The 23,436-nt window shown below is 44.2% G+C and overlaps 2 protein-coding genes across 3 annotated transcripts; one reads left to right on the forward strand and one right to left on the reverse strand.

Moving 5' to 3' along the window:
• The first annotated feature begins 923 nt into the window (after positions 1–923).
• On the forward strand, positions 924–11,989 carry HACD3 (3-hydroxyacyl-CoA dehydratase 3). 2 transcript variants are annotated; one of them, XR_011811899.1, is made up of 12 exons: positions 924–1,096; positions 1,744–1,786; positions 2,638–2,711; positions 4,173–4,337; positions 5,319–5,370; positions 5,740–5,850; positions 6,451–6,578; positions 7,092–7,204; positions 7,738–7,844; positions 8,034–8,079; positions 8,927–9,058; positions 9,964–11,989. XR_011811899.1 is itself a non-coding variant. In XM_027466602.3 (11 exons), the coding sequence occupies exons 1-11, from the start codon at positions 1,010–1,012 to the stop codon at positions 10,038–10,040; spliced, it is 1,089 nt and encodes a 362-aa protein (XP_027322403.3). In that variant the 5' UTR covers positions 926–1,009; the 3' UTR covers positions 10,041–11,989. The 2 variants fall into 2 exon arrangements, 1 of the variants encoding a protein (XP_027322403.3); XM_027466602.3 differs by lacking the exon at positions 8,034–8,079 and having other exon boundaries at positions 926–1,096.
• A 177-nt stretch (positions 11,990–12,166) lies between these two features.
• Positions 12,167–23,317, reverse strand: INTS14 (integrator complex subunit 14). Its single transcript, XM_027466601.3, has 12 exons — positions 23,176–23,317; positions 22,427–22,693; positions 20,826–20,933; positions 18,853–19,008; positions 18,272–18,390; positions 17,707–17,849; positions 16,695–16,787; positions 14,976–15,120; positions 14,620–14,753; positions 14,396–14,514; positions 13,984–14,049; positions 12,167–13,004 (listed from the first exon to the last, which is right to left on the reverse strand). Exons 2-12 carry the CDS (start codon positions 22,646–22,648, stop codon positions 12,753–12,755), a joined length of 1,557 nt encoding a protein of 518 aa, XP_027322402.1. The 5' UTR covers positions 22,649–22,693; positions 23,176–23,317; the 3' UTR covers positions 12,167–12,752.
• Between the last annotated feature and the right edge of the window lie 119 nt (positions 23,318–23,436).

The following is a 23,436-nucleotide window of genomic DNA, read 5'->3' on the forward strand; positions in this document are numbered from 1 at the left end:
TGGGGTGTGCAACAGCCCTGTGAGTGGCATCAGGGTGTGCAACAACCCTGTGCATGGTGGTAGGGTGTGCAATAACCCCATGCATGATGTTCAGGAGTTCAAAAACCCTGTGTGCAACAGCCCTGTGCACAAATCTAGGGTGTGCAACAGCCCTGTGAGTGACATCAGGGTGTGCAATAACCCTGTGCATGATGCTAGGGTGTGCAACAGCCATGTGTGCAATGCTGGGGCGTGCAAGAAGTCTGTGTGACAGGGTGTTCAACAACCCTGTGGACAACCCCGGGGCATGTAACTACTGTGTGTTCAACGCTGGGGCATGCAACAACCCCGTGCATAACACCAGGTGTGCAAAAGCCCTGAGTGATACTGGGGTGCGCAACAACCCCATGCACAACACTGGGGCTGACACACGTTGAGCCCAAAGCACCCTTAGGCTGCAGCACGGATATATAACATGAATTTATCTATTATATACCAGATATAGAACATAAATTTGCTTTCCCCCGTAAAGCAGAGCCGCTGCTCTGTAGGTGCGTGTCCCTCTGACCGCCACCAAGGCCCTGTCGCTGCAGATGACCCCCCCGGGCAGTTTTTCCTGGTGCCGCACAGTTTTGGGGTTTCTCAGCGGGATCAGCGCCCCCAAACGGGGCACGGTGCAGCGGGACCCCCACACCCCACAGGGGTTACACCCCAATTCCCACAGCCTGCCCTTCTCCCAACCCAACCACGGGCAGCTCCGTGAGACCAAGCCGAGCCCCGACCCTTCAAAACACAGCCGGGGGGCAGCTCCCCATCCCAAAACCACCTCAGAGGGGAGAACCGGCCATAAAGCGGCGCGGAGCCACCACAACACCCTCCCCCTCCCACAACCCCTCCTCCCTCCCTGCCTCCCTCCCTCAGCGCAGCGCGCATGCGCACTGCCGCCCTCCCGCCCCGGGCGCAGGCGCACCGGGAGCCGCCGCCGCCGCTTGGTGCCGGGCCCGCGGCGGGCGGGGGAGGGGGGGGCGCCATGGCGGGGCCCAGCCTGCGGCCGCATGTGCACTGGGCGCAGCGGCACCGGGAGCTGTACCTGCGGGTGGAGCTCAGCGACGTGCGGGTACCCGCCCCGCACCGCCACACGCACCGGCACCGGCACTCGGGGTGGCCGCTGCTCGGGGGAGGGGAGGGGAGGGGAGGGGAGGGGGAAGGGGGTTGGGGTTGGGGTGAGGGGGGGATTGAGGTGGGATTGGGGTGAGGGGGGGACCAAGGGGGGACTGGGGAGAGATTGGGGTGAGGGAAGTGGGATTGGGGTGAGGGAGGTGGGATTAAGGAGGGATTGGGGTGGTATTGGGGTGAGATTGGCGTGAGGGAAGTGGGATTGGGGTGAAGGGGGTGAGATTAGGGTGAGGGAGGTGGGACTGGGGTGGGTTTAGGGTGGGATTGAGGTGAGGGAGGTGGGATTGGGGTAAAGGGGTGGGATTAGGGTGAGATTGGGGTGAAGGGAGGTGTTGGGATCACTGACAGTGGGATCAAGCTGATGACGGGATTGGGGTGAGGTTGGCGGTAGGATCACTGTGGGGGTGAGCTTGGGATCAGGCTGTGATCAGGGTGAGGGTGAGCGGGGCAGCAGCAGCAGTCCCGGTGTCCCCCCGAGGCACCGCGCTCTCCTCTTGGTACCGGCTGGGCACAGGGGGGTGGGACAGAGCACAGTAACGGGGCGTGCTGCCCGCCAAGGTCCCCTCCAAGGCTCTCCTCTCTCCCCAGAACCCGGACATCACCATCACCGACAATGTGCTCCACTTCAGAGGTAGGTGGCCGGCCCTCACCCGCAATTCCCCGCGTGCCAGGCACAGACCACGGGGCTCAAAAGCACGCCCACACGCAGCCCCCTGCATTTCACCACCAGCCCTATCTTATCTAATAGGGAAAACATCCCACCCCGCATTTAAATAGCAGGGACATTTCCCCGCATCTCTGCCTCACCCCAGCCCCAGCAGCGCAGCCCTTTTCCTTTCATAAAGACCTCGTTTGTGAGCGTTATCAAAGGGCTGCTCCAGGAACTGGCGTGCAATTTGGAAGGTAAAGCAGATCCCTGCCCCAAAGGCCGTTTTGTTTCAGTCGGGCAGCCACAGGGGCTGCTGTGGCTCGTCAGGGCGCTGCTGGGGACGTGCTTTTATTGGGGTTTGGTCGTTTATTCGGTCGTTTTCTCCAAAATCTGCTAAATGCAGCCTCCCTGGTGAGCCATTCGATAGGGTATGGCTGCACATCCGTTCACTTCGGGATCAGTTTACAGCACGCAGGGGTGGAAAGGAAACTTGGAGTGCGAGTTTCACTCCCACCGGTGACCGCTCGCCCTGGTCACGCAGCACAGCAGCTTTTCGGCTGGGCTCACACTGTGCCCAGGCAGCCTTTTGGGCTCCTCTTCTGCAGGCTTTGCACTGCAGGTGCTTCCCCAGCACTGTGCAGAGGTGCTGAGCCCAGCTGCTGTGCCTCTGAGCGGCTCCTCGCTTTGGGGCTTCATCCTCCCTCCCAGCAAGGCAGGGGAAGGCACTGTTAAAAATAAAAGTTGAATGTTTCTGTGTGGAAGGTATCCTCTGCAGACAAGGAATGTGGATCTTGCTAGGCCCTTGGTGCTGATCATTGATTTTTGTTTTTTAGCACAGGGTCATGGTGCCAAAGGGGACAACATCTACGAATTTCAGATCGAGTTCCTAGAACCAGTCGAGCCTAAAGTAGGTATTTTTTTTTTCTCTTTTCTAACTATTGTAAATGGGAGGTAATTTATTGAGAGATGTGGAAGGAAAATGGCTTTGCATGAAGTCTACAATGTGCTGTTAGATTTTCTTGGTGACTGTAACTGCCGACAACCTAAATGCTGTCTGTGGCAGTCCTCGGTCCCTGTGCTCAGCCACTGCTCTGCCTTAGTGCAAATCTCACTGGAGCTAGCGCTCACATGGGTAAAAATTTAATAGAAACAGGGTCTTACATTTATCATAGCTGTTACACGGTAGTTGTATTTTCTAATAGGGATTTAAAGCAGCAAAAGAATGGGAGAATTTGGCAATGATTTTCCTGATGCAACCTTGCCTTGGAGAGGAGGGGAACACCGTGGTACAGTGTCAGTGTGATGTTTCCTGGCTGCTTTTCCAAAGGAAAGTCATGGGAACTGTTGCTTTTGACTTGTGCAAATTCCTTAGGTTGCCAGTACAGATACTGCAGGTCCTGTTGCAAAACGTTGTTTTAATTGCTGTTGTAGTCTGATAGAGAGCGTGGCTGGGAGGGCGAGCCCTTGCAGGTGGCTGTGAAGTCTGGCTTCACCTCTCAAAGCCATCAGGGGCACAGGGAAACTCTGGGCTCTGCTCCCAGCGGAGGATTTGTGCTGCTTATTCCTGGCTGCCAGCAGTCACGCTAGGAGCCGCGGTTTGGCTCTGCTGCTTCAGCAAGGAAGAGATCATTCCCTCTGTGCAACAGAGCCAAGGGCCAGAGGGTGAATTTCTGGGGTCTGAACTTGTTTTGTCTCCTGAAACAAGTGGTAAACTGGAACCTTCCTGGGGAAATGTGTGCCAGGTGTCAGCAAGCCCTTGCCTTTGCAGCATCCTTCCAAAAGTCTAGTAGTCACCCTGAGTCACCTTGGAAGGAGCTGGGTGCCTGCAGAAGGATCAACTCTGAAATCTGGGCGACTACAGATGGTGGGGACCAGGGGATAGGGTTTTCTCCAGGGTTTGCCCTGCTGGCTTTGGTGTGCACCTTGAGTGCTGCTTGCTGGTGCTGAGCTGGCCACCAGTGAGAGATGGAGCCTACGCCGGGCACAGAGCAGGCGTTAGCAGCTGTGAGTTACAGCTGCAGCTTTCAGATGTCCTGGGAGCATCCAGACAGCCTTGACAGGAGCTCTAAAGAACACGCTCAGTTAAGAACGTAGGTCACGGCTCTCCTGCATCAGTTTCAGCTGTGTTTAAGAAGCAGTTTCGGGCAGAGCACCCTGGTGTGGGCTGGAGGTGCAGAGGGATCTGATGGTGGCAGTACGGGTGGCTAGTGCCAGTGTCAGTGCCTGCTCTGTGTGGTGGGATGCAGTGGTGCTGAGCAGGCTTCCCAGCTGGTTACAATGGCATCACAAGTCCCTTACCTTATGGGTTCAGTCCCAGAGCTTGTTTCTTAGGGCTTTTGTTGATGTCTGCTCTTGTGTCTGCCCTCAGCCCGTGTGCAGGGTGACTCAAAGGCAGCTGAACATCACCGTGCAGAAGAAGGAGAGTAACTGGTGGGAGAGGCTCACCAAGCAGGAGAAGCGCCCGCTCTTCCTCGCTCCTGACTTTGACCGCTGGTTAGATGAATCGGATGCTGAAATGGAACTGAGGGAGAAGGTCAGTGCTGCGGGCACGTGGTGCTTGTGCAGCCAGCTTCAGAGCAATGATAGCTGTTCCTCTGCATGTGAGCTTGTTTTATTCCTTTAGCTGCAGTTGTCTGGCGTGCTTGCTGCTGATGCTTTTTCATACAGATCTCAGGTAGACTTAGTTAAGCAGCTCAGATTTTAGCAGGAATTCAGGAAAAGGCACACTTCTGGCTAAAAGGAGCAGCAGTTTGAATCTGAACTGTTGGCTGCACACCAGGTCAGCGCCGGCTGAGCCTGCACCTGAAGGCTTGCACCTCCTGCCCTATGCCCTAGCAGTCCTGTGTCCCGATCCATTCATGTCAAGGGGACACGTGTAGCCCAGAGACACCAGTCCTGGACATGGCTTGTCTGAAAAGCAGAGCTTTCAGTTTCTGTGTGTGCTGTTTCCTGAGCTGCTGGGCTGGCCCTGGCTGTGCGTTCCCACCATGTGGTTATCTCGAGCAGCTTAATACAGCAGGGAAGTGAAAGCCCATCTTGGAAAACACTTGAACAGAGCACATTTCTGCTAACTTTTAAAACAAACGCTGCCCTGTTCCCCTCCACAGCCACTGAGGAGAAAGGGCTGCTGCAATGCCAGAAACCAGAAAGCAGCAGTGAGGGGCGCGCAGAGAGCCAGGGCTCGATGTTCTGTTTCCATCAGGTCTCTGGTGGGTCATGAAATGTCTTAAGGAACAGTTCTGAGAAGCAGCAGTAATTAAGAATTAACACAGAAAACACCTGGCTTTTCAGCAAAAGCACCTAACATAATACCTAGTGAAGGCAGGGTAACCACTTAACACCCTCTGCTTTCTTTCTGGGTGAGAAACGTGCTCTGTTTTATGCCGGTGAACATTTAAACCTAGCAAGTGGCTGCTTAGCTGAGGTTTAAACCCGCTAGCTTTGCAGTAGGATAGTTATCAAATCAGTTGCTAATTACAGTAACACTTGCTAAAACTTTATCCTTCATCTTAAGGAAGAAGAAAAGATTAGCAAAATGAAAATAGAATCCAGAGTCCCAAAAGACCGTAAGTAACCGTACCTTTCTAGTAAGCTGGGGGTTAGAAAGCTTCTGTTGCTCAGACACATGAGCCTCAACTCTCATGGAGCAATTTTGACTGGCTTGGTGCATCTTGGAGGGGGATCTTTGTATTACACCATTTAGAAATTCAGTAAAAATGCAGTAAAATTTAAAAATCTGACTAGCGAGACTTCATTTCTAGTAGTTGATGGTAAAAGCAGGCAGAGCCCACAATGCACACAACTATCCTTTTATCAAAATCAGTAATTCCCCTTCTTGTATTCTGGGTTCTCACAGAAAGCCTGGTTTGCAGCTCTAATCTTTGCAGGAGTGTTACCATTGTACTGTGCTCATCTGATGTGTTTATTGATTTTAGCTTTCAAACACCTGAAGAAAGGATACTTAATCATGTATAATCTTGTGCAGTTTTTGGGATTCTCTTGGATTTTTGTGAACATGACAGTACGACTCTTCATCTTAGGAAAAGGCAAGTAATAAGCAGTTTTATTCACATTGCAGGGGATTGTTCTGTTTCTAGTGTTGCTTTTAACACTTCCTAAATAGTTAAGTCTAAAGGAAGACACATTTAGGAAATGAAACAGTAAATGCACCACTGAAGTGCACAACAAAAGCTTCTCAAAAGCCATCACAGTGTCAGGGATAGGAAGATGCTGTCTTGAAATGACAGTTGTGTATTCTGATGAATGATGTTTGTACTCTGACAAGATTACAAGTGAAGAAATCAGTTGAGAGAACATCTCGCTTAACTGCAATGCCAGTCTTTTTGAAAATGACCTGGGCAAAATATTTTGAAGTGAGAATCCTACATTCTGTTGCAGTACAGTGCTATCACTTTTTTTTTGGTAGTAATTACTGTAATAGCTCTTGATCCCTTTGTGTGTGAAACAGAACACTTGAGCAGTGCTTCTGGCCTAACTGCTGGGACTTCAAGGTAAGGCCTATGAAGTGTAATTACTCATAATGCTGCTTCAAATATAAATAGATTCCTGTTATCAGAAGCTACGCTGCTGCCCCAGCTTTCTGAATGTTGAAATTCATTTGTCTTTAAAATGGTTTTGTCTTACAGATTCCTTCTATGATACATTTCACACTATTTCTGACATGATGTATTTCTGTCAGACCCTGGCATTAATGGAAGTCGTGAACGCACTAATAGGGCTAGTCAGATCACCGCTGATACCTGCTATAATCCAGGTAATATTTTAGAATTCTTCTCCTTGTTCCTCCCATGTTTAAAGTAAATCTGTAGTTTACTTCACTGTCTTGACTCTCCTAAGTGGTACAACCTCACTGGCACTGAACTAGAGAATGTTACCCCAGAGGTAGAAATCCAAGTTTCCCAGCCTTAGTTGTGGCAGGCTCTCTTCTAACACCTGTGTACAGTACTTTGGGACAACAAAAGCAAGAAGTAGCTGACAAAAACTACATGATTCTGATTTGGTTCCAGTGCCCTTTTTTTCCTGACTGTGGTTGTTGTGAATAAAAATGAAGCTCGATGACTTAAGAATAGGTACCATGGACCTAAATAGAGAGTTAAAAAGGTGTGCTCGAAAAAGCAGGTGACAGCTCTGCTGCCTAGTTATGTGCTGAGCACAGACCTGTTTCACGCTGGAAGAGTAGATAACCTGCATGCTGCTGACAGCAAGGTCTTGCTCTCTCTTTTAGATGGAGGGTGTGAGCATTCCTTAATTTGTTTTTCTTAAACAGGTATTTGGAAGAAACTTTATTTTGTTTGTTGTCCTGGGAAGCTTAGAGGAAATGCAGAGCAAAGCTGTGGTGTTCTTCGTGTTTTATTTCTGGAGTATCATTGAGCTGTTCAGGTTTGTGGGATTTTTCCATTAGCAGGTGTGGGCAGAACCATCTAGTTCTTTGCAAGAATTCTGTAGCCTTCCCTAGGTTACTCAATCTGCCAAAAGTTGGGATGAGATGGGAGCCTAGAAGATAATACTACCCTGAGTTAAGGATAACCTGTTGCTTTCCCTTGGGAAATTCAGCCCTCTAGAAGTATTCTTAAATTGAATGATTACTTCCTTAATCCTTTACTTACTTAAAGGATTAAATGAGATGCACTGTGCTCTGTTTCTCTTTAAAAAGTAAAGTATTTTAAAGGTTTGTTAGGCAAGTGAGGCAGTTAAATTCATCCGTATGATTAGAGTAACAGCATTCTGTAATCTACCAAATAATGGTGTCCAAAAAAAAAGTGTCCATCATAAGCAACAGGTACATTTTTTAAATATTCTTGTGCTGCTTGGGAATTATATTGATTATTCTATACTGCATATACGTGCAAGACTAATTCTATTAGCAGCTTGCATTTTAAATGCTGTTTCTTCTAACACTGAATTGGCTTTAGGTATCCATATTACATGCTTTCATGCATTGGTATTGAATGGAAACCACTTACCTGGCTCCGTTACACCACCTGGATCCCTCTCTACCCTTTAGGAGGCTTGGCTGAAGGTATTTAAAAAAACCTGTAATAATCAAGATTAAGGCTGGGCAAATAATTCCATTTTTGGTTTGGCTGCTGGACTAAAAATTAATAGAATAGAATAACAGATAAATAGCCCTTTGCTTTGAGCTGAACCAAATGTAAGCGTTTTTATCTTTCTTACTGAACCAAACATTTTCTCAATTTAATGTGAACAGAAGTCATCGTTTTGGGCACTGGAGAGGAAAGTAAAGGCAACAAAAGGTTAGCGGAACAAAGTGACCAAGCGTGCGCTGCAGACCATGCAAGCGTTACAGGAAGACAACGCTCGCTTCCCTCTGCTGATCCGAGGCACTGTATTTGCTTTTGTCTGCTAGACCTGACTTGGTCAGTCTAGCTTGGGTTCACACCAGCTTACCAATTTTGATGTTATCTTGTAAATCATTGCACAGGACAGGCAGGGGCTGATTGTTCCCCTGAAAGCAGCACAGCCTGTTTCTGAGACAGGCACAGTGCTTGCCTGATGGGGCTCTGCTCCCTTGCTGCTTGCTCTGAGAGTGTCAGCTCCATGGAGAGGTGGGCCCCTAGTTCTCTTGCTGCCCCTCCTCTAGAGGGGAGGGGGCTTCTCGGCAAACTCTGCTGTCTTAACGGGTCTGGATTTTCTTTTTTTAAAATTTTTAATACGCATATCACTGCTCAGCTTCTAGATGTAGGAAATGTGTTGTAATCATACCTGTCAGAGCCTGTTTCTATGAGCCAGGAGTAGGCAGTGCATTGCCCAACCCTAGGTAGAGGAAAGACTATGCCTGTTTCATTGCTGTGGGCATTTCTGCACGGTAAATACTGCTGGTGAAAGCTCAGCCAGCCAAGTAGTTGTGTGCAAGAAGTGTCTCACCAGGCAAGTTTATCGTGCTGAGACTTTTATGGCTAAACTACTGCCTGAGCTACCTGCTTACCATCATACTGCATGTCTAAAGTTAGCTTTAAAATGGGTTCAGAAGTAACACAAACTAATGAGAGCTAGTAAATAAGGGAACATCTTTACAAAGTCGGTGGGGGCTAGGCAACCGTATATCCTACTTGTTTGATAACCACATCTTTCTGTTTTCAGCTGTCTGTCTCATTCAGTCCATTCCAATCTTCAGTGAAACAGGGAAATTTAGTCTGGGATTGCCAAATCCACTGAATGTCACAATCCAGTTTTCATTCTTGCTTCAGTTATACCTTATAGCCTTGTTTTTAGGTAAGATACTTAATTGTATTTCTCACTACTGAAATTAAAAGGCCAAATTTCTCTAAGTACATTTCTCCTAGAAAAGTTAAATTTCTGTATTTCTGGGATCATGCAGCAAAAAATTGTTTGAGACTAAGCATTGTCCTGTTTCTTGTTTTATATAAGTTGTCAAAGATAAGGGGAACACACCTACAGTTAGCACTGGTTAGCCCCTAAGGAGGAGACCTTAGTAACAGGTTAGCAGGATTATCTACAGCTGACTCAGGTTAAAAGTGAACTTTTTACATGTTACTTATAATCTCACTATAGCTTAGTTTCACCCTGTTACATGTTATTTGAGCTTCAGAATGATTTAGTGGAAATCTAAACATAATGCCAAATTAAAACTGCTTATAGAAGGCTTTTTAAGTAGTAGTATATTTAAAGAAGAACAGTGCATCGACCTTATGTGGTTTCTTGTGTTACACTTCTAAACATAAGATAACATCATATGCACACTCAGTATGTCTGCACAGCGAGACGTCTCTTTAGGCAGGAAGGATGAATTTCACCTAGAATTTTGAACTGAACTTTCACTAGATTTCTCCCTATTGCAAACATTGCCTAAAGAATACCTTCAGGAGAGGTTCAGTCTGAAACACTTGTTTGATCCTTTCTCAGCTCTGCACAGCTGGTGTTGGCAGCTTTGTAAAAGTGACAAACCAAGCCTCTGAATGAGCAGCCTCAGTACCAAGCAACCTGTGCAGGAACTCCCACCTAATCCAACAAGAAAATACAAGCATTAGCTATCAATGTTATGTATGCTCCTAAACCCTTGTGTGTTTATTACTATTTTTTTTTTTTTAATTTGGTACAGCCATTTAGCTTTGAAGTGATGCAATAGCATCCAACCTAAACACTTCATTCTTTTTCAGGGGTATTTGTAAACTTCCGTTATCTCTACAAGCAAAGGAAACAGCACCTTGGACCAAAGAAGAGAAAGATGAAGTAAAGGAGGACTGCAATGCTTTCTTATTTAACTTAATGAAAAGATAAGCCTCTAATTCTTACGGTTTTAGCCACTGTAATTTAAAGAATTTTGTAAAATTAAATGATCATACTCTATTTCATGATTTCATAGTGAATTCAGGTAACATTCCCATATACTGTATTTTGTTCCCTTTCAATCATACGTATGCATGACATTTACCACTGAACGGTTACATTTAAACTTGTATCCTATCAACTGCCATGTTAGGAAGAAACCCTATTATCTGCAATTATCTGCATATAATATGCTTTTAAACAGTGGAGCAGCACTAAACAGAAATAGCGTTTATCTTTTAATTGGGTATTTGCTCTTTCAATATTGCATGCAGATAAGGCTTCTGATGTTGGGATATACTGCTGGCTGGCCCATGCTGTTCCTGGGGGGCTTTGTGGTGGCACGAGGAGCACAGTCTGAGACCACTGCGAACAATGTTTGGGTGTATATTAACGGTAGGGGTAAACTTGCTCAGCCTTCACACCCCCTTTTTTTGGGCAGCATACTGATGTTGCAGAATTAAAACCAGAAGTAGCTGGCTGATGTCAATTTAAATGCTACATACCCCTTTAATCCGTCTCTAGTTTAGTCTGAACAAAATAAGGGCATTGTGTGGAGCATAGCAACACCCATATACCTGTAGCAAGGAAGCTGCAGCTCTGTCCCATGGTGAGAAATGCTTTCCTGATTGATAATGCAAGCACTGAAAAATAAGGAAACAAGGAAACACGGGTACCAGCTTTCTCCTAGCATGTGGAAACCAGAACAACTCCCTCCCAGTCATAGAAATGGAAATACCAAACAACACTGATTGTTCCTGCCACAGCTGTAGCTCCTGCATTTATAGCCTTTTGAAAGGCAACAATGACTGCTTTTCTACTTAAAACTTAGGGGTACGGCTAACAAATAGGTGTATGTGCTTTGCTGGCTGTTCCCTGTTGGGATGGAGTGGTGGGTCAAACAAATCATCTATTATTGTGATACCATATCAAATCTCACTAAGGGAGCTCCTGCGTAGGGTTTGAAGGGACCCTATTTCCTCTGTGCTTGCTTTAAATAAAACCAACAAGATCTGTTCCCCTTCCATTCCAGGACATGCTGTCTCTCACCTGGAAACCTTCATTTCAGTTGGCTTCATTTCAGCATGCCCTTCTGACACCTAGCCTCCTCCAATTGATTCCAGACCCCTTTGGCCCATTCAATGAAGTTTAGGGAGTATACTGCAGGTGTGCTCTAAAACCACGTTGTGGTTATAAACAGGTTGCTTCACAACTGCTGCTTCCCCCAGGGCAATGTAAAGCAAAGCCAGCAATCCAGATCAGGCACTGAAGCTGAGATTAGCATCGTGCCATTTTACTACTTGCATTACCTTTTTCTACTGTAAAATGACGTGAATCCTCCAGAAAGTTATTTTCTATACTTAAAGATAACAAACAGCTTACTATTTGTGACATGGCCCCAGTGATTGCTACTGTAAAGGAAGGAAAATAATGCTGTAAAGAGATTATAAAAAAGAGCTGGTACAAGCTCCACACTGCATTTCACAATTGTGTTTTGTCAACAAGAGGCATGATGCAATTTCTCTTTAGAGATACTTGAGGCTCAGTTGCAAAGAAGAGTGCAGGTAACTTTCTCAGAAGAGCTGAGCGTTATTTACACACTTTCACTACAGCACACACTGTACATATGTTTGAAGTATGTCAAAGGACTGAACTAGCTGACTTGGAACAGCAAAGATCACTTTCATACTTTAATTACTGGGCATTTAAACTTCTGTTATAAAATCCGTATGTACTCATACATGATATTTCTCAGTGAAACTGTGGTACCTAGTGCGAGCTGTAATGGATCTTACACTACTGAGTTTTAGTCCTTCAGAAAGAATGTGTTTCTATTAATAAAGATTTACAACCAGATTTTGCTTTGAGTTCAGTTATTTGCTCTTTTCCCTGAATGCATTAAGTTGTATAATTTACTACTCAATGCTCATGATAAAGAGCTGACATCCAACCATCACCAGGTCGATGTTTTAGGCCTGTGCATGCCTAAGCATGCACCCGGTAAGGTTGCTATGAAAATGGAGCGAAACCAACTTAAGTTTTCCTGAAGAATTACTCTTTATTAATATTACACAAATAAAAAAATTGTCTCAAAAGATTAAGTTACTTTTACAAGTACCAGCACTGCAATGCCAGTGGTAATGTTCATTACTGCGGTACAGGCTAGCTTTCACGATGGGCACACAATTAGTGACAACACCCTGAAATTAGCTCTGTATCTGATTTTGCAGAGTGATTCTCACATGTTTTCTTTGGACTGATCAATTCCATGTATAAAATAATAGTAGCTGCCTTTTAGGATGCTTTTGCCAGTGATTTCAGTTATCTAGTAACCACATTCTTGGGAGGCCAAAAGCCACAAGGAGCGAGGCCTGTGATGGCATTTTCTTTCTCTCCTCACATGTACTAAGGAACCGACTCTGGGACACTTTATAGTTTCCAGGCCTGACTGAAGCCACCACAGATTAGTTACACTTAAGAAAGCATTGATGCAGTAAAGGGCCCCTGTTTGAATAGGGAGTTCTCCAGCCAGTAATTAAAGAGGCCCTAGAAAGTAAACAGGACAAGAAAATTTGAACAATTTGAGTCTTAATCTGTAGAAGTTCCCAAACTGGAGACTTCACATTCTTTCAGTGCCAGTACTGGGGAAGTCTGTCTGCAGTGGAGCAATGTTATGATCATAGGCAGCGTATTCAGAAGCCCCAGTACTTGCCACTTTAAGCTGCTGTGCAGCATGCGTGAGCTGAAACGCTGCATCGGGATGAGCTGTGTCAGGCAGCAGTGTGCACTCCCGCTCCAGCATGTCTGCCACACCTTTCAAGAGGTCCAAAAAGCCAAAGGCCAGGGCTGCCTTTCGTAAACGGTTCAGTTCCTGCAAAGAACAAAAACTCCTTGTAAAGCCGCTGTGACCCTTCATATAAAAATGTTTTACTTTTTTTTTGTTTTTAAAGGTAAGCTTATTCACTATAAGGAAAATAACCTGAATAGTTAGTAGAACTGCTGGCAGCTGCCCAGCTGCTCATGACATGAAAAATGTTTCAGGGCTGAGGATTATAGTGGCACAGCTAAATAGCTGGTTTTCCCTTCATCCCTTCTTAGAAATTCTTTACTTCTTCCTTCACCCTTCTGTGCATTCAGCTATTGTGCCTGCCTATTCCCCGTGTCCATGCTGAGAGTGGCTTCCAAGTTGGGCTTCACTGACTGCTGCCTCTAACCATAGCATCCAGCAAAATGTATATACATGTATATATTGATTTTTCTTCACTGTAAACTGTGATGAATGCTTGTGTGCATTTAGTCAGTGTATTCATTCTTGAAGTCTCTGGGGCTACAATAATAAACTGCTTCAGTACTTCACTTACAAGAGGACCAACAATTACTTCCAGATACAGTCTACATTACAGACTGTTATGATGTGACTAAGAGTGCCTGGAATTTTGTGTTTTTCTGCTTCACTTGCAGAAGAAATTGTAGGAGATATTTTGAGATTCAGAATGACATGTGTTCTTATTCCTCTCTGATCCCTCAGTCTATTTCTGCCTGGACAACAGCATAAAATCTGCATAAAAGTTCACCATCAAGGTAGCAAGGATCATGAGGGGCACCTGTAAACATGATATTCTGCATCACCCTGACAGAATGCGATGTCAGGAAACCAGACTCCGGTGTCTCACCTTCACTAATCTGTAAAATGGACCCACGATGACTCTTTACAGAATAATGTGCATTTCTGCAGAGCCCTATAAGCCCTGCACAGAACATCCCACAGACAACTGACAGTATGTGCTCCTCTGTCAGAAGCACCACTATCACTATAGATCAAATTTGGTCAGACAAGTAAAATTACTCACTTTATAGAAGGTTTGAGTTTTTTCAGGGAGTTTTCTTGCATTTCTCAAGATCTTCTGTACATCAGTCTGCAGAAAAAAATAGAAAAAATCTTGGCAGCTGCAGAAAAAAAAATCCTCAACTATATTGATAAATAATCCTGACCATTGACAAGACTACAGCTCACAAAGACTGAAACATAAACGGTAATTATACTAAATCCAATAAACTAAGCCAGATGCTACACGGGAGATGCGGCTTTCATTAAACAGCATAAGCTTTCTGATTGCATTTTAATCATGACATTTTAAAGAGTTTATAAAAAAAAAAAACAAAGCCATCACATTAAATGGACAACACACAGACTCCAACTTGCTGCTTAGATAGCTACCGCTGTTCACAGTAAAGCACCAAGTACAAAATCTGTGTCATTACCTGAAGGCCACTTGGTTTAATCCATACAGTAACATTCTGTGCATAACTGCGCTTGTTCTTGGGTTGCAAGGGAAAAGGGCTCTTATTGTCATCATCTCCATACGGATTTTCTTTTGCATCTGGAATAAAAAAGGAAAAAGACTTAGTGAGTAATATCTGTCCTGGTTATTCTCACAAGAAAATACCGAATGCACAAGAGTTACTCAAAGGAGTGTAACCAGTACCTGAAATAGGTCCAAGCTGTGCCATCTTCCCTAGCCAAGGAAGGGGCTCGGGACCAGGTTCAAAGAGTGACATCATGAGGTTTGATTTCTTCTTGCTATCAGCTTGTGAATAGAGCATTCCATACCACTCTGGCCTATTGAAAAGAAAAAATCACAAAGGCTGAAAAAAAAATTTATATTTCTCTTAACCCAGAATTTGCCTCCCTTCCACTGTGTGTATTTGTAATTTATACTGGCAGAAACAGATTTACCATTAAAAATCCACGGCTTTACCTAGTAATGGAGAATTCTCTACAGAGTAAAGCACAAATAAGCAAGGTAAGAGAGATTTTTCAGGAAGACATCCAGCTCCATACCCCAACTGAACGACAGCCACCATGCCTTCCACTTTCAGGCTCCCATGCAACAAAACACAGAAGTTGGGGATTTTCCCAGCAATCTGATTAGCTGAATTCTCATCTTCGGTGTCATCTGTGATCCCAGGTCCCACCTCATCACCTTCTGAGGAAGGAAAGCAAACAAAGAGATGACATGAAAATAAATTCAGTCCCATTAGTGTATTTCCGTGATGCTTACCACCCTGTATCCGCTGCCATGAAGCATCTTCAACACAATTGCACAATTCTATGAAGCTACTTGTTAACTGCTTGTGTGTTTTCCTTTCTTAAGAAAGGCTCTTGTTCTCCCCACACCCACGCTATTGTGAGAACTGATCATATTTTAATATTTGAATTTCTGAACACAACCACCAGCACCCCTCACAGCAGCAAAGGCTGAAAAGACTACCGCTTTCTAACCTTACAGCTACCTGATCCACTCACAGTGCTCTTTGTACAATTACTCCCTAGCTTGTGCCAGTCAAAATTAGTTTGGCTAACAAAGACTCACTTTATTTGTTTAAGTTACCCAACTCATTCCCAGCATGCAAGCAAACCGGGGTGAGGGCACGTAATTCTAGGTAAAGGAGCAATAAAAGGCAGGTAGAAGTGGCAGTGACTGGCAAATTCTTCTGCTGCAGCTGCATGAGACTGAATCAAAACAGGCCTGCTGGACAAGCCAACCTTAATTAATACTCCCATAGAATATACAGCTGTTAACTGTTGAGACAAATGTTAAAGTTATATAACTCTATCTATAAAGTTAGATAATTATTTCTATCACATTCTATTCATGAAAATTCACAACGTTAATAAATAACTCAAAAACAAAACCTCAACTTCAAAGAAATGAGAAGTGAAACCCAAAAGTACCAAAAGTCTGGCAATGGATAGCATTGCTGCTTCTGAAACAAAAGGATCCTGAATCTCAAGTCCACCTCCCCTATGCAATTTGTGGTAATTGTGAGAAACTTACAACATTTTAGCAGCTGGAATACAGCTGTGATTTAACTCTTAATATCTCCTAAGGTGAAAGGCCTAGCAGGCTAAGAGCACTAAAAGAGATGAAAGCACATCTGGTGCTCTCATTCTTCTTTACCAGGAAAAGTCTCACTTTCTTTTAACTCCACTCCAAGGCCACGACAAAAGGACATGGGAAACCTTTCTTAGCACATACTGATGCAGACAAGTAGCTACAAGTCAGTGATATGCTTAACCATCCTTGCAGCCTACACAAGATACATATGTACTTGGACCCAGTGAATAGTAATTAATGCTCAAGCACTACTGAGCAATCTTGTTAAGATCAGATTTTTCACAACAAATCATTCCAAGAAGCAATCAGAAACAGGCATTAAGTCTTCATCTTGCACCACTTACTTCATGACCCATAGCTATCTGTAGTTTTTAGTTCAGTATGCTCGGTTAATAATGATGGTATAAGGACACCGATCCCTCTACCAATTCACTTCTTTGTGTGCATGCAAATTGTCTAAAGAGCACACTATTCAAAAAAAAAAAAAAAAAAGACAGAGCCTGTGTTCAGGGTTTTAATTTTAATGTAACCATGAAAATGTGTTCTCAGAAACATGTAGCACTCTGATAAAGCATGAAGCTTTTGCTTCTAATTGAAACCACAATGGCCATTACAGGAAAAGCTTAAAGCAGTTTTTGCTACAACAAAAAGAATTTGCTTACCTCTGTTAAGTGCAATAGGCAGCACCAAGTGTCTGGATAAGACAGGAGGGCTAGAAATGTCAGCTATATCTACAAAACCAACAATTTCTAGATCTGTGGGGAGAAAACAGGTTTAAGCCTAATTAGAAATAGAATGTATTCAGTCATTTTAACATCACCACTTCTTACACCGCTGTTTCTGAAGCAGTGACTAAGGTAGCACAACAGAATCCTGACCTTGACTGGGGTCTCTAGGTATTAATATGACACAAACATTCATACCTATATGAATACATGAGCAATTTTGATGCTACAATGGAAACTTCACTCTTGAAGCAGAGCAGTGAAGCTCAGTGTTCTCTCCAAGGGGTGCGCACCTATCCGTTCACAAGTCACAGGCACAGAGTAGCTACAGACTACCTGCCGTTCATGGGTGCAGTGTTCAGTAACAGCAGATCTGAGAAAGGTTTTCTTTGCAAAATTTTTTTTTAAAATAATCCAGTACTGGTGAGAAATGCTAGGATGACAAACAAAGATAGTGCAAGCACAAGCTGAGATTTATAAAGCATCTGTCTCACTAACTCTTCCCAACTTAAATCCTAGTGGACTCCCTGAAGAGGTCTCCAGAAAGATGTTAGTTTGTCTCATCTGAGAATAAGGGATCTTTTTGATAATGGCGACTCTAATATAAAAATACAGCCCCTTCTCCAACACACTACTTTAATCCTCTGTTAATCTTATGAAGGTATTTGTGGAAAGCAGTCTGTGGCTGTCTTCCACAATCCCTATCCCTAGAAATTGGCTTGCTAAGTTTTAAAAGTGCCTCTGCTCTACTCCAGCCCTTTCAGCAGGTACACATCTGAAACAGGATGAGGTTTTTGTCCCCTGAAGCCGCATATACCAAGAAATTACATGATCAGTGATTGATCTTCAGAGAGAAAGCGCGTGCAACAGTAACTATACAGGAAAAACGATGGTAATGAAAAGGTAGAAATCAAACAGATTTATGTAAAAAGCAATAAAAAAATGTTACCTGTATTAATTGCTTTAGGAATGGGGTCTATTTCCTCATCTATAATGAAAGGTTCTGGTCTGGGAAATACTTGCACATCAGATGTTAAGTGGCCACACTTGAGAACAGCATGGAATGGTGTATAAGCCAGGTCTATTAGCTTTCTAGAACATGATCAGTTATCATTAAGGAAAAAATAATACATATCAAATGAAAATAGTTTGTCTAAAGCATGCTAACTAAGCTCCCAAAACGTTTGTGTGTGTGACTAGTCAGTTCTGGCATTGCCAATTTATGAAACAATCATATTGATGGCATATTATCATATTGATGGCAAATTAACAAGTCTGGAAATTAGTATCTTCTACCTGCCAATCATAATAGATTTTATGGTTTGGTTACAGAATGATTAAAATAAATACTGACCTTGAACAACAAAGGTCAGGATTAAAGTTTAGTTAACAAGATCATACACTAAAATAAAAAAAAAAAATAGAACATCTCATATCATCAGATTTTTGTTATGTTTGTTTTCCTTTACTAACTGGAAAGCTTCCAAAGGCATTTTATCTAAAAGTCTACTAACCCAAACATAGACTGGACATTCTTCAGGCAAAGTGGTCCATCAATGGTAAAGATTTGCCCTTCCCCGTTGTTTAAATCTATGAGCCGTTCCAGGCAGTCTAAGGAATCCGTGCTCTGAAGCTGTACAAGCATAAAGTGAAATGTTTTTGTTAAGCTTTCTTACTCTTTTTCTTTACCAGTGTGTTTTCAGAACATATACACAACACAGCAAAATTTTATCTTACTCCTTTCTGCATAAGCCAATATTCTTTGTCTCCCAGGAAATATAATCCTTATGTTGCATTTATATTATAGCAAATGCAGTATTTGATCCAGAAACATAAAATATATTGCTTTTTCGTATTAGGTTTTGCTTCAAAAAGCAACCAATAACTACAGAAGCTCTCAGTCTTTAAGAGCACGGGAATACCTTAAATATTAGTGTTTTATTTGTAATTCTAAGTTTCCATCTCCTTCAAGACAATTTAATTTTTAAGAGGAAAAGAATACAAAGTGTGTTTTGTGCTGATACGATCATTAGATCGGATAAGAACAATAATTATCCAGTGTAATGATGAAAAAAGCATATGTTAACAGCATCACCTCTTCAAGATTTGCCATGCACATGACGTACAACTTGGACGGGAATGGGAAAGGCAGTGGAAATCGGTTGCTTTCACTCCTCTGGTTGTGAGTAGCTAGTGAGTGTCGTAGGGAGCCTCTGCCGATCCCCAAGCAGCCATCAGTGACAAGAACAACCTTAAAGGAGAGAGGATAGATTAGCATTTCCAATTAGAAACATGTTTCTACCTGAGGAGGACAACACTTCAGGAGTCTTCCTAGCAGCATGCTCTTCTATACTGAAAACCCTGACTAAAGAATTGTGAGTAAAGTTTCCAGAACCTGGTACATAAATGAGAAATTATAGGTTTAAGCACTGCAATTAAATTACATGCATAATAAATATACGTTTCATTGGAATTAGGCAGTTGCACTGAAAATTGAATTCTATGGCTAGAAACACACCACGCTGTGCAGGAACATTCCCAGTTTTAAATGTACACTAGAACTACCATGATTATACAGCCAAAAAAGCAGTCTGCTGCTAGCAGATTTGGGAACTTCAGGTTTACCTTTGGATGGAAGATAAAGGCCAACTATGATCATTTCTTTGCAACAGCTGGAGGGCAACCCAAGTTCCAGTACAGGCCACAGAAGCTATACAAAAGGTAGTATTAAATACTGTAATTCTTTGCTAACAAATACAGCTGCAGCATGCTCGCATTTTGCAGCAGAACTATGAAAGCTGAAATAGACATTTTTCCACTTAATTGCAAGTCCACTGTCACTTCTTGTAGAAACCTGTCCTAATAGGTTACCTTGAATAATGGAACTCTACACACTCAGCTGAGACCCAGTCATTTCTAGAGGAGTAAAATAACTGCTTTTTCAGCACTGCACAGCTACACCAGGCATTATTTTTTGGCTGAGAGGTAAGGAAAATCAAATCCAACTGGAACCCAGCAGGCATCTGTTACAGCCAGATTTTTACTCTCTCTTAATCCTCAATCTCCCCACTAACCATCTGAACTGTTGCTCAGCAGCAATGCTTTTTACTATTAGAAAATTCTGCACAGTGCATTCCCCGCTGCCTTTCATCACCCAATAACCTGAAGTTCCAGTACAGCAAATCATGACACAAATGAGAGACAAAATTGTTGAGATCTAATCTATGCTTGGCTTTTACATCTTTCTAGTTCTTTGTGTTGAATAACTGCTTTTCCAAGGTGCCTTTTATCCTGGTTAGATTACAAAGCATTGTCTAGACAATCAACTTCTACCCTCTTTCTCCGAAAGGAATATTGCTTGTGAGATGTTCCTAGCTCACTGAGCTGCAAAATTACTGAATTTATATCCTAACCCAAAGAGCAACAGGCTCATAGTATCTCGGAAAATTGAGGGCTAAAAGCAGTCTCTGCCGTAAGAGACAGCAAATTCAGAAGGCTGAGAGCTGCAAAGGCTGGATGGAATGTGTGAGCAGATGCACGCTAAATGACTCAGTAGGGAGAGAAGACAGATCAAAACACACTCAGCTGTACTCTGTGCTGTTGTCTGAGACTTGGAACTGTGACAAGCCCTGGAAACCATCAGGTACCAGAGCAGAAAGGTTACTGTAGGTGTGACTACACTCCTTCCAAGCTGACCAAGGCTCCTGGGAAGGAACATCACATCCAGATCAAATGCTAAGCCTTCAAAAGAGTACTTTTGAGCCAAATTTTACAACTTAAAAGGTGTGTAAAGGGAACATCACTGATACGCAGCATCCCCAAACACTTTTCTGTCCAATGTGTTGTAGTGGAGAGAACTGTACAGTTTCTAACTTCTTGATGTTTTAATAAATACTACTTTCTGTTCATATCCCAGGTCTATCTAAAATGTTAATTCTTCATCTTCCTCTAGTACCAGAATGCCTGTGAATATTCAAACTTTTCACATTACATTTGCATTTCCTCCTGCAGCTTACAGGGAGTATTGAGGATATGCTACATCCTCTGAACAGTGAAAATCAAACATACCTGGCAAGGAATTGCTGCACCCCATTCTTGTTGGACAATATTGCAAACCCCAAGCAGTGCTGACTCTAAACAGGTTTTGTCGTAATCATCCATGTTACTTAGAGCTTCCTGTAAAAACAAACACCACAGTTATTGCTGGGTGAAAAATCACTACCAGCAAACAGAGAGTATTCACAGTTCTGTGGTAAGCCAGTATGTTTGCTTTGTAACACAACTGCATTGCAACACAATACAACAGGCTATATGCTCACATATGACCTGCAAAGATTAAAAGAGAGAGAGAGAGAGAGAGAGAAGAAATTGTGAACAGCATCATGAGATAACCACAACAGCTAGTTTTGAAGGAACTCTACTATCTAGTATTGCATGTCTCAGAGAAAAAGAGGAAAGTAAAAAACTGAATCGATGTCTAACTTGAAGTATTAATTTCCAATCCTACTCTGTAATATATGAGCATTAACAACATTTTGCATTCCTGAACATTCCAGCCAAAGAGCTCCAAACGTACTGCAAACCACCACCTCGTTGCTCAAAGTGAATCACATTTCTTTCCTCCATCGAGGCCCACTGAAAAGACCATGAAGACGTGACACCTCAGAGTGCCAGGTTTAGTAGCCTCGCAATGCAGCTCAATGGATTTTAGCTTAGAAAATCCTCCCAGGTGTCAGAATAACTCCAACTTCTCACAGATTCAGAAAGTAGGCCACAAGGAGCTTGTCTCATGAAAACACTTCGGCAGAGAGTAAGAGAATCCAAAACTCATATCCTATTTCTATAACCGTAAACCAGCTTTTCTTCTTAGAATGAAAACTTCACACTTAACACCACATAGTAAGAAGGGTGCAGCTGTAAAACTAACATGCTAGGGGAGCTTGCTTGGATTCTTGGCTTTCAGAAATTCCCTGAGGGAAAAATTAACCAAAGAGAATGTACTGGCCTTCAAATGGTAAAATAAAAACCTAACAGAGAGTATCTTGTAAAATCTGTTGCACAACTGAAAACTTAATGAATACATTGTGACCTATGACACTGACATATCATTCTTTCTTAATAGTATATATGACAACCAGATACACATGTACAATTTTTATTGGACTGAGACTTTCAATGCCTTACAGCATTCATATCAAATTTCTCTCTCAGACTCTACCCTTTCCATGGTCTCTCCACTTTCCATCACATCTGCAAGGCCTAAAACCCCTTCGTTCTCATTCTTACCCTGTTTCAACTGGTACGCACTGTTAAAAGCATCTTCTCTCTACCAAATCACTGGACTCAAAACCTTTCTAAACACTCCTGTCCGCCTCACCATTTATCAAAATCAACAACTACAGAAAAAAGTGTGTCACAAAAACTTCAACCCTTTCCTCTTGGTTTTCTCACTCCCTACTTTTAACTTAATTAACAATGCTTCAGAGGTCACCTGCAAAGGTATGATTTGTTAAGTAGTGGAACACTTCACATGCATTGATTTCACCTATCTTTAAAATAAGGATAAAAATACTGTGCTTATGACACTGTGTACAGGACAACATGAAACCACGTAACTTTTTTTTTTTTTTAATTGACAAGTGACTGCTCTGGGGTTTCATGCACCCTACCTGCAGCGTGTTGTAATCTCTTGTAAATGGCACCATCAGCTCCCAGAGCGACGAAAACACCACCAAGGCCGTGAACTCCAGCTTGTAGTTGGTCGCCATGTGCTCGAAGAGCATGGTCAGGCCGTGCACCGCCAGGTGTTTCCGCTGGTACTCCTCAGAGCCCTCCACCGACACCGGCCGTGTCATGGAGAGCGACACGTCCATCACCACCACCGTCGGCATGATGAGCTGCTCCTCTCAGCTACCTCAGCAGAGAATGGAGATCCACTGCATGACAGCAAAAAAAGGCCACAAATGATTATTAAACAACAGCTATGGGGGAACACATCTTGCCCTGACCCTGCCAGGCTCGCCCCACACCAGCCCTTGCCCTCTGCAGAAGGGGGAAGCCCCACTTAAAGTTTTACTCCCAAAACTGGGTTTTTAGCACAGATTATGGCAGAAAATAAACCAAAAGTGCAGGATCTGCTCCTGGGGGGCTGGGAATGCCTGGCAGCAGCGTGCCCGCCCTGGGACGAGCCTCAGAGAGCAGAGGAGCCGCAGGGACCCCCCGAAAAGCCCGGGGACCCCAGCGGGGGGGGAGCCCCCTCCTCAGCGGCCCCTCTCCGCGGAGCCTTCCCCGCTCCCCCCGGGGACGGCTCGGGGGGGTTCGTGGATTCCCGTCCCTGCGGCCCCGGTGGTGCTGGAGGTGGAGGAGGCGGTGGTGGAGGTGCCCGGGGAAGGGGGAACGGAGGCTCCGCCGCGCTCACCCTCAGCCCGCCCGGCCGCCATGGGTCCGCCGCACAAAGTGTTCCCCGGAACGATGCGGCCGCGGCTGGAAGGGGCCGGGCTGGGTCGGGGTTATCGGAAAGGACGGGACTGGTACCGGGGTCGGTACCGGGGCCATTCCCCGCAGTCCACCGGCCCTGCTCCCTACAGGTATCGGCCCCACAGCCCCCTCACAAGCGGCCGCGTTGAGCCCGGCAGCGCCCGGTGGGGTCTCAGCCCCCACCCCCACCTCTCCACATGCC

The sequence above is a fragment of the Anas platyrhynchos genome, chromosome 11 (genome assembly GCF_047663525.1).
Source record: "Anas platyrhynchos isolate ZD024472 breed Pekin duck chromosome 11, IASCAAS_PekinDuck_T2T, whole genome shotgun sequence".
Lineage (NCBI taxonomy): Eukaryota > Metazoa > Chordata > Aves > Anseriformes > Anatidae > Anas > Anas platyrhynchos.

Bases quoted from the DNA above. Each gene is read 5' to 3' on its own strand.
- HACD3 (XM_027466602.3), top strand. From the start codon at position 1,010: ATGGCGGGGCCCAGCCTGCGGCCGCATGTGCACTGGGCGCAGCGGCAC. The intron at 1,097-1,743 runs GTACCCGCCCCG...CTCTCTCCCCAG, and splicing joins TGGAGCTCAGCGACGTGCGG to AACCCGGACATCACCATCAC. The intron at 7,845-8,926 runs GTATTTAAAAAA...TTCTGTTTTCAG, and splicing joins TTTAGGAGGCTTGGCTGAAG to CTGTCTGTCTCATTCAGTCC.
- INTS14 (XM_027466601.3), bottom strand. From the start codon at position 22,648: ATGCCGACGGTGGTGGTGATGGACGTGTCGCTCTCCATGACACGGCCG. The intron at 18,391-18,852 runs GTGATGCTGTTA...ATGCTTGTACAG, and splicing joins GCATGGCAAATCTTGAAGAG to CTTCAGAGCACGGATTCCTT. The intron at 14,515-14,619 runs GTACTGGTTACA...TTTTTATTCCAG, and splicing joins ACAGCTTGGACCTATTTCAG to ATGCAAAAGAAAATCCGTAT.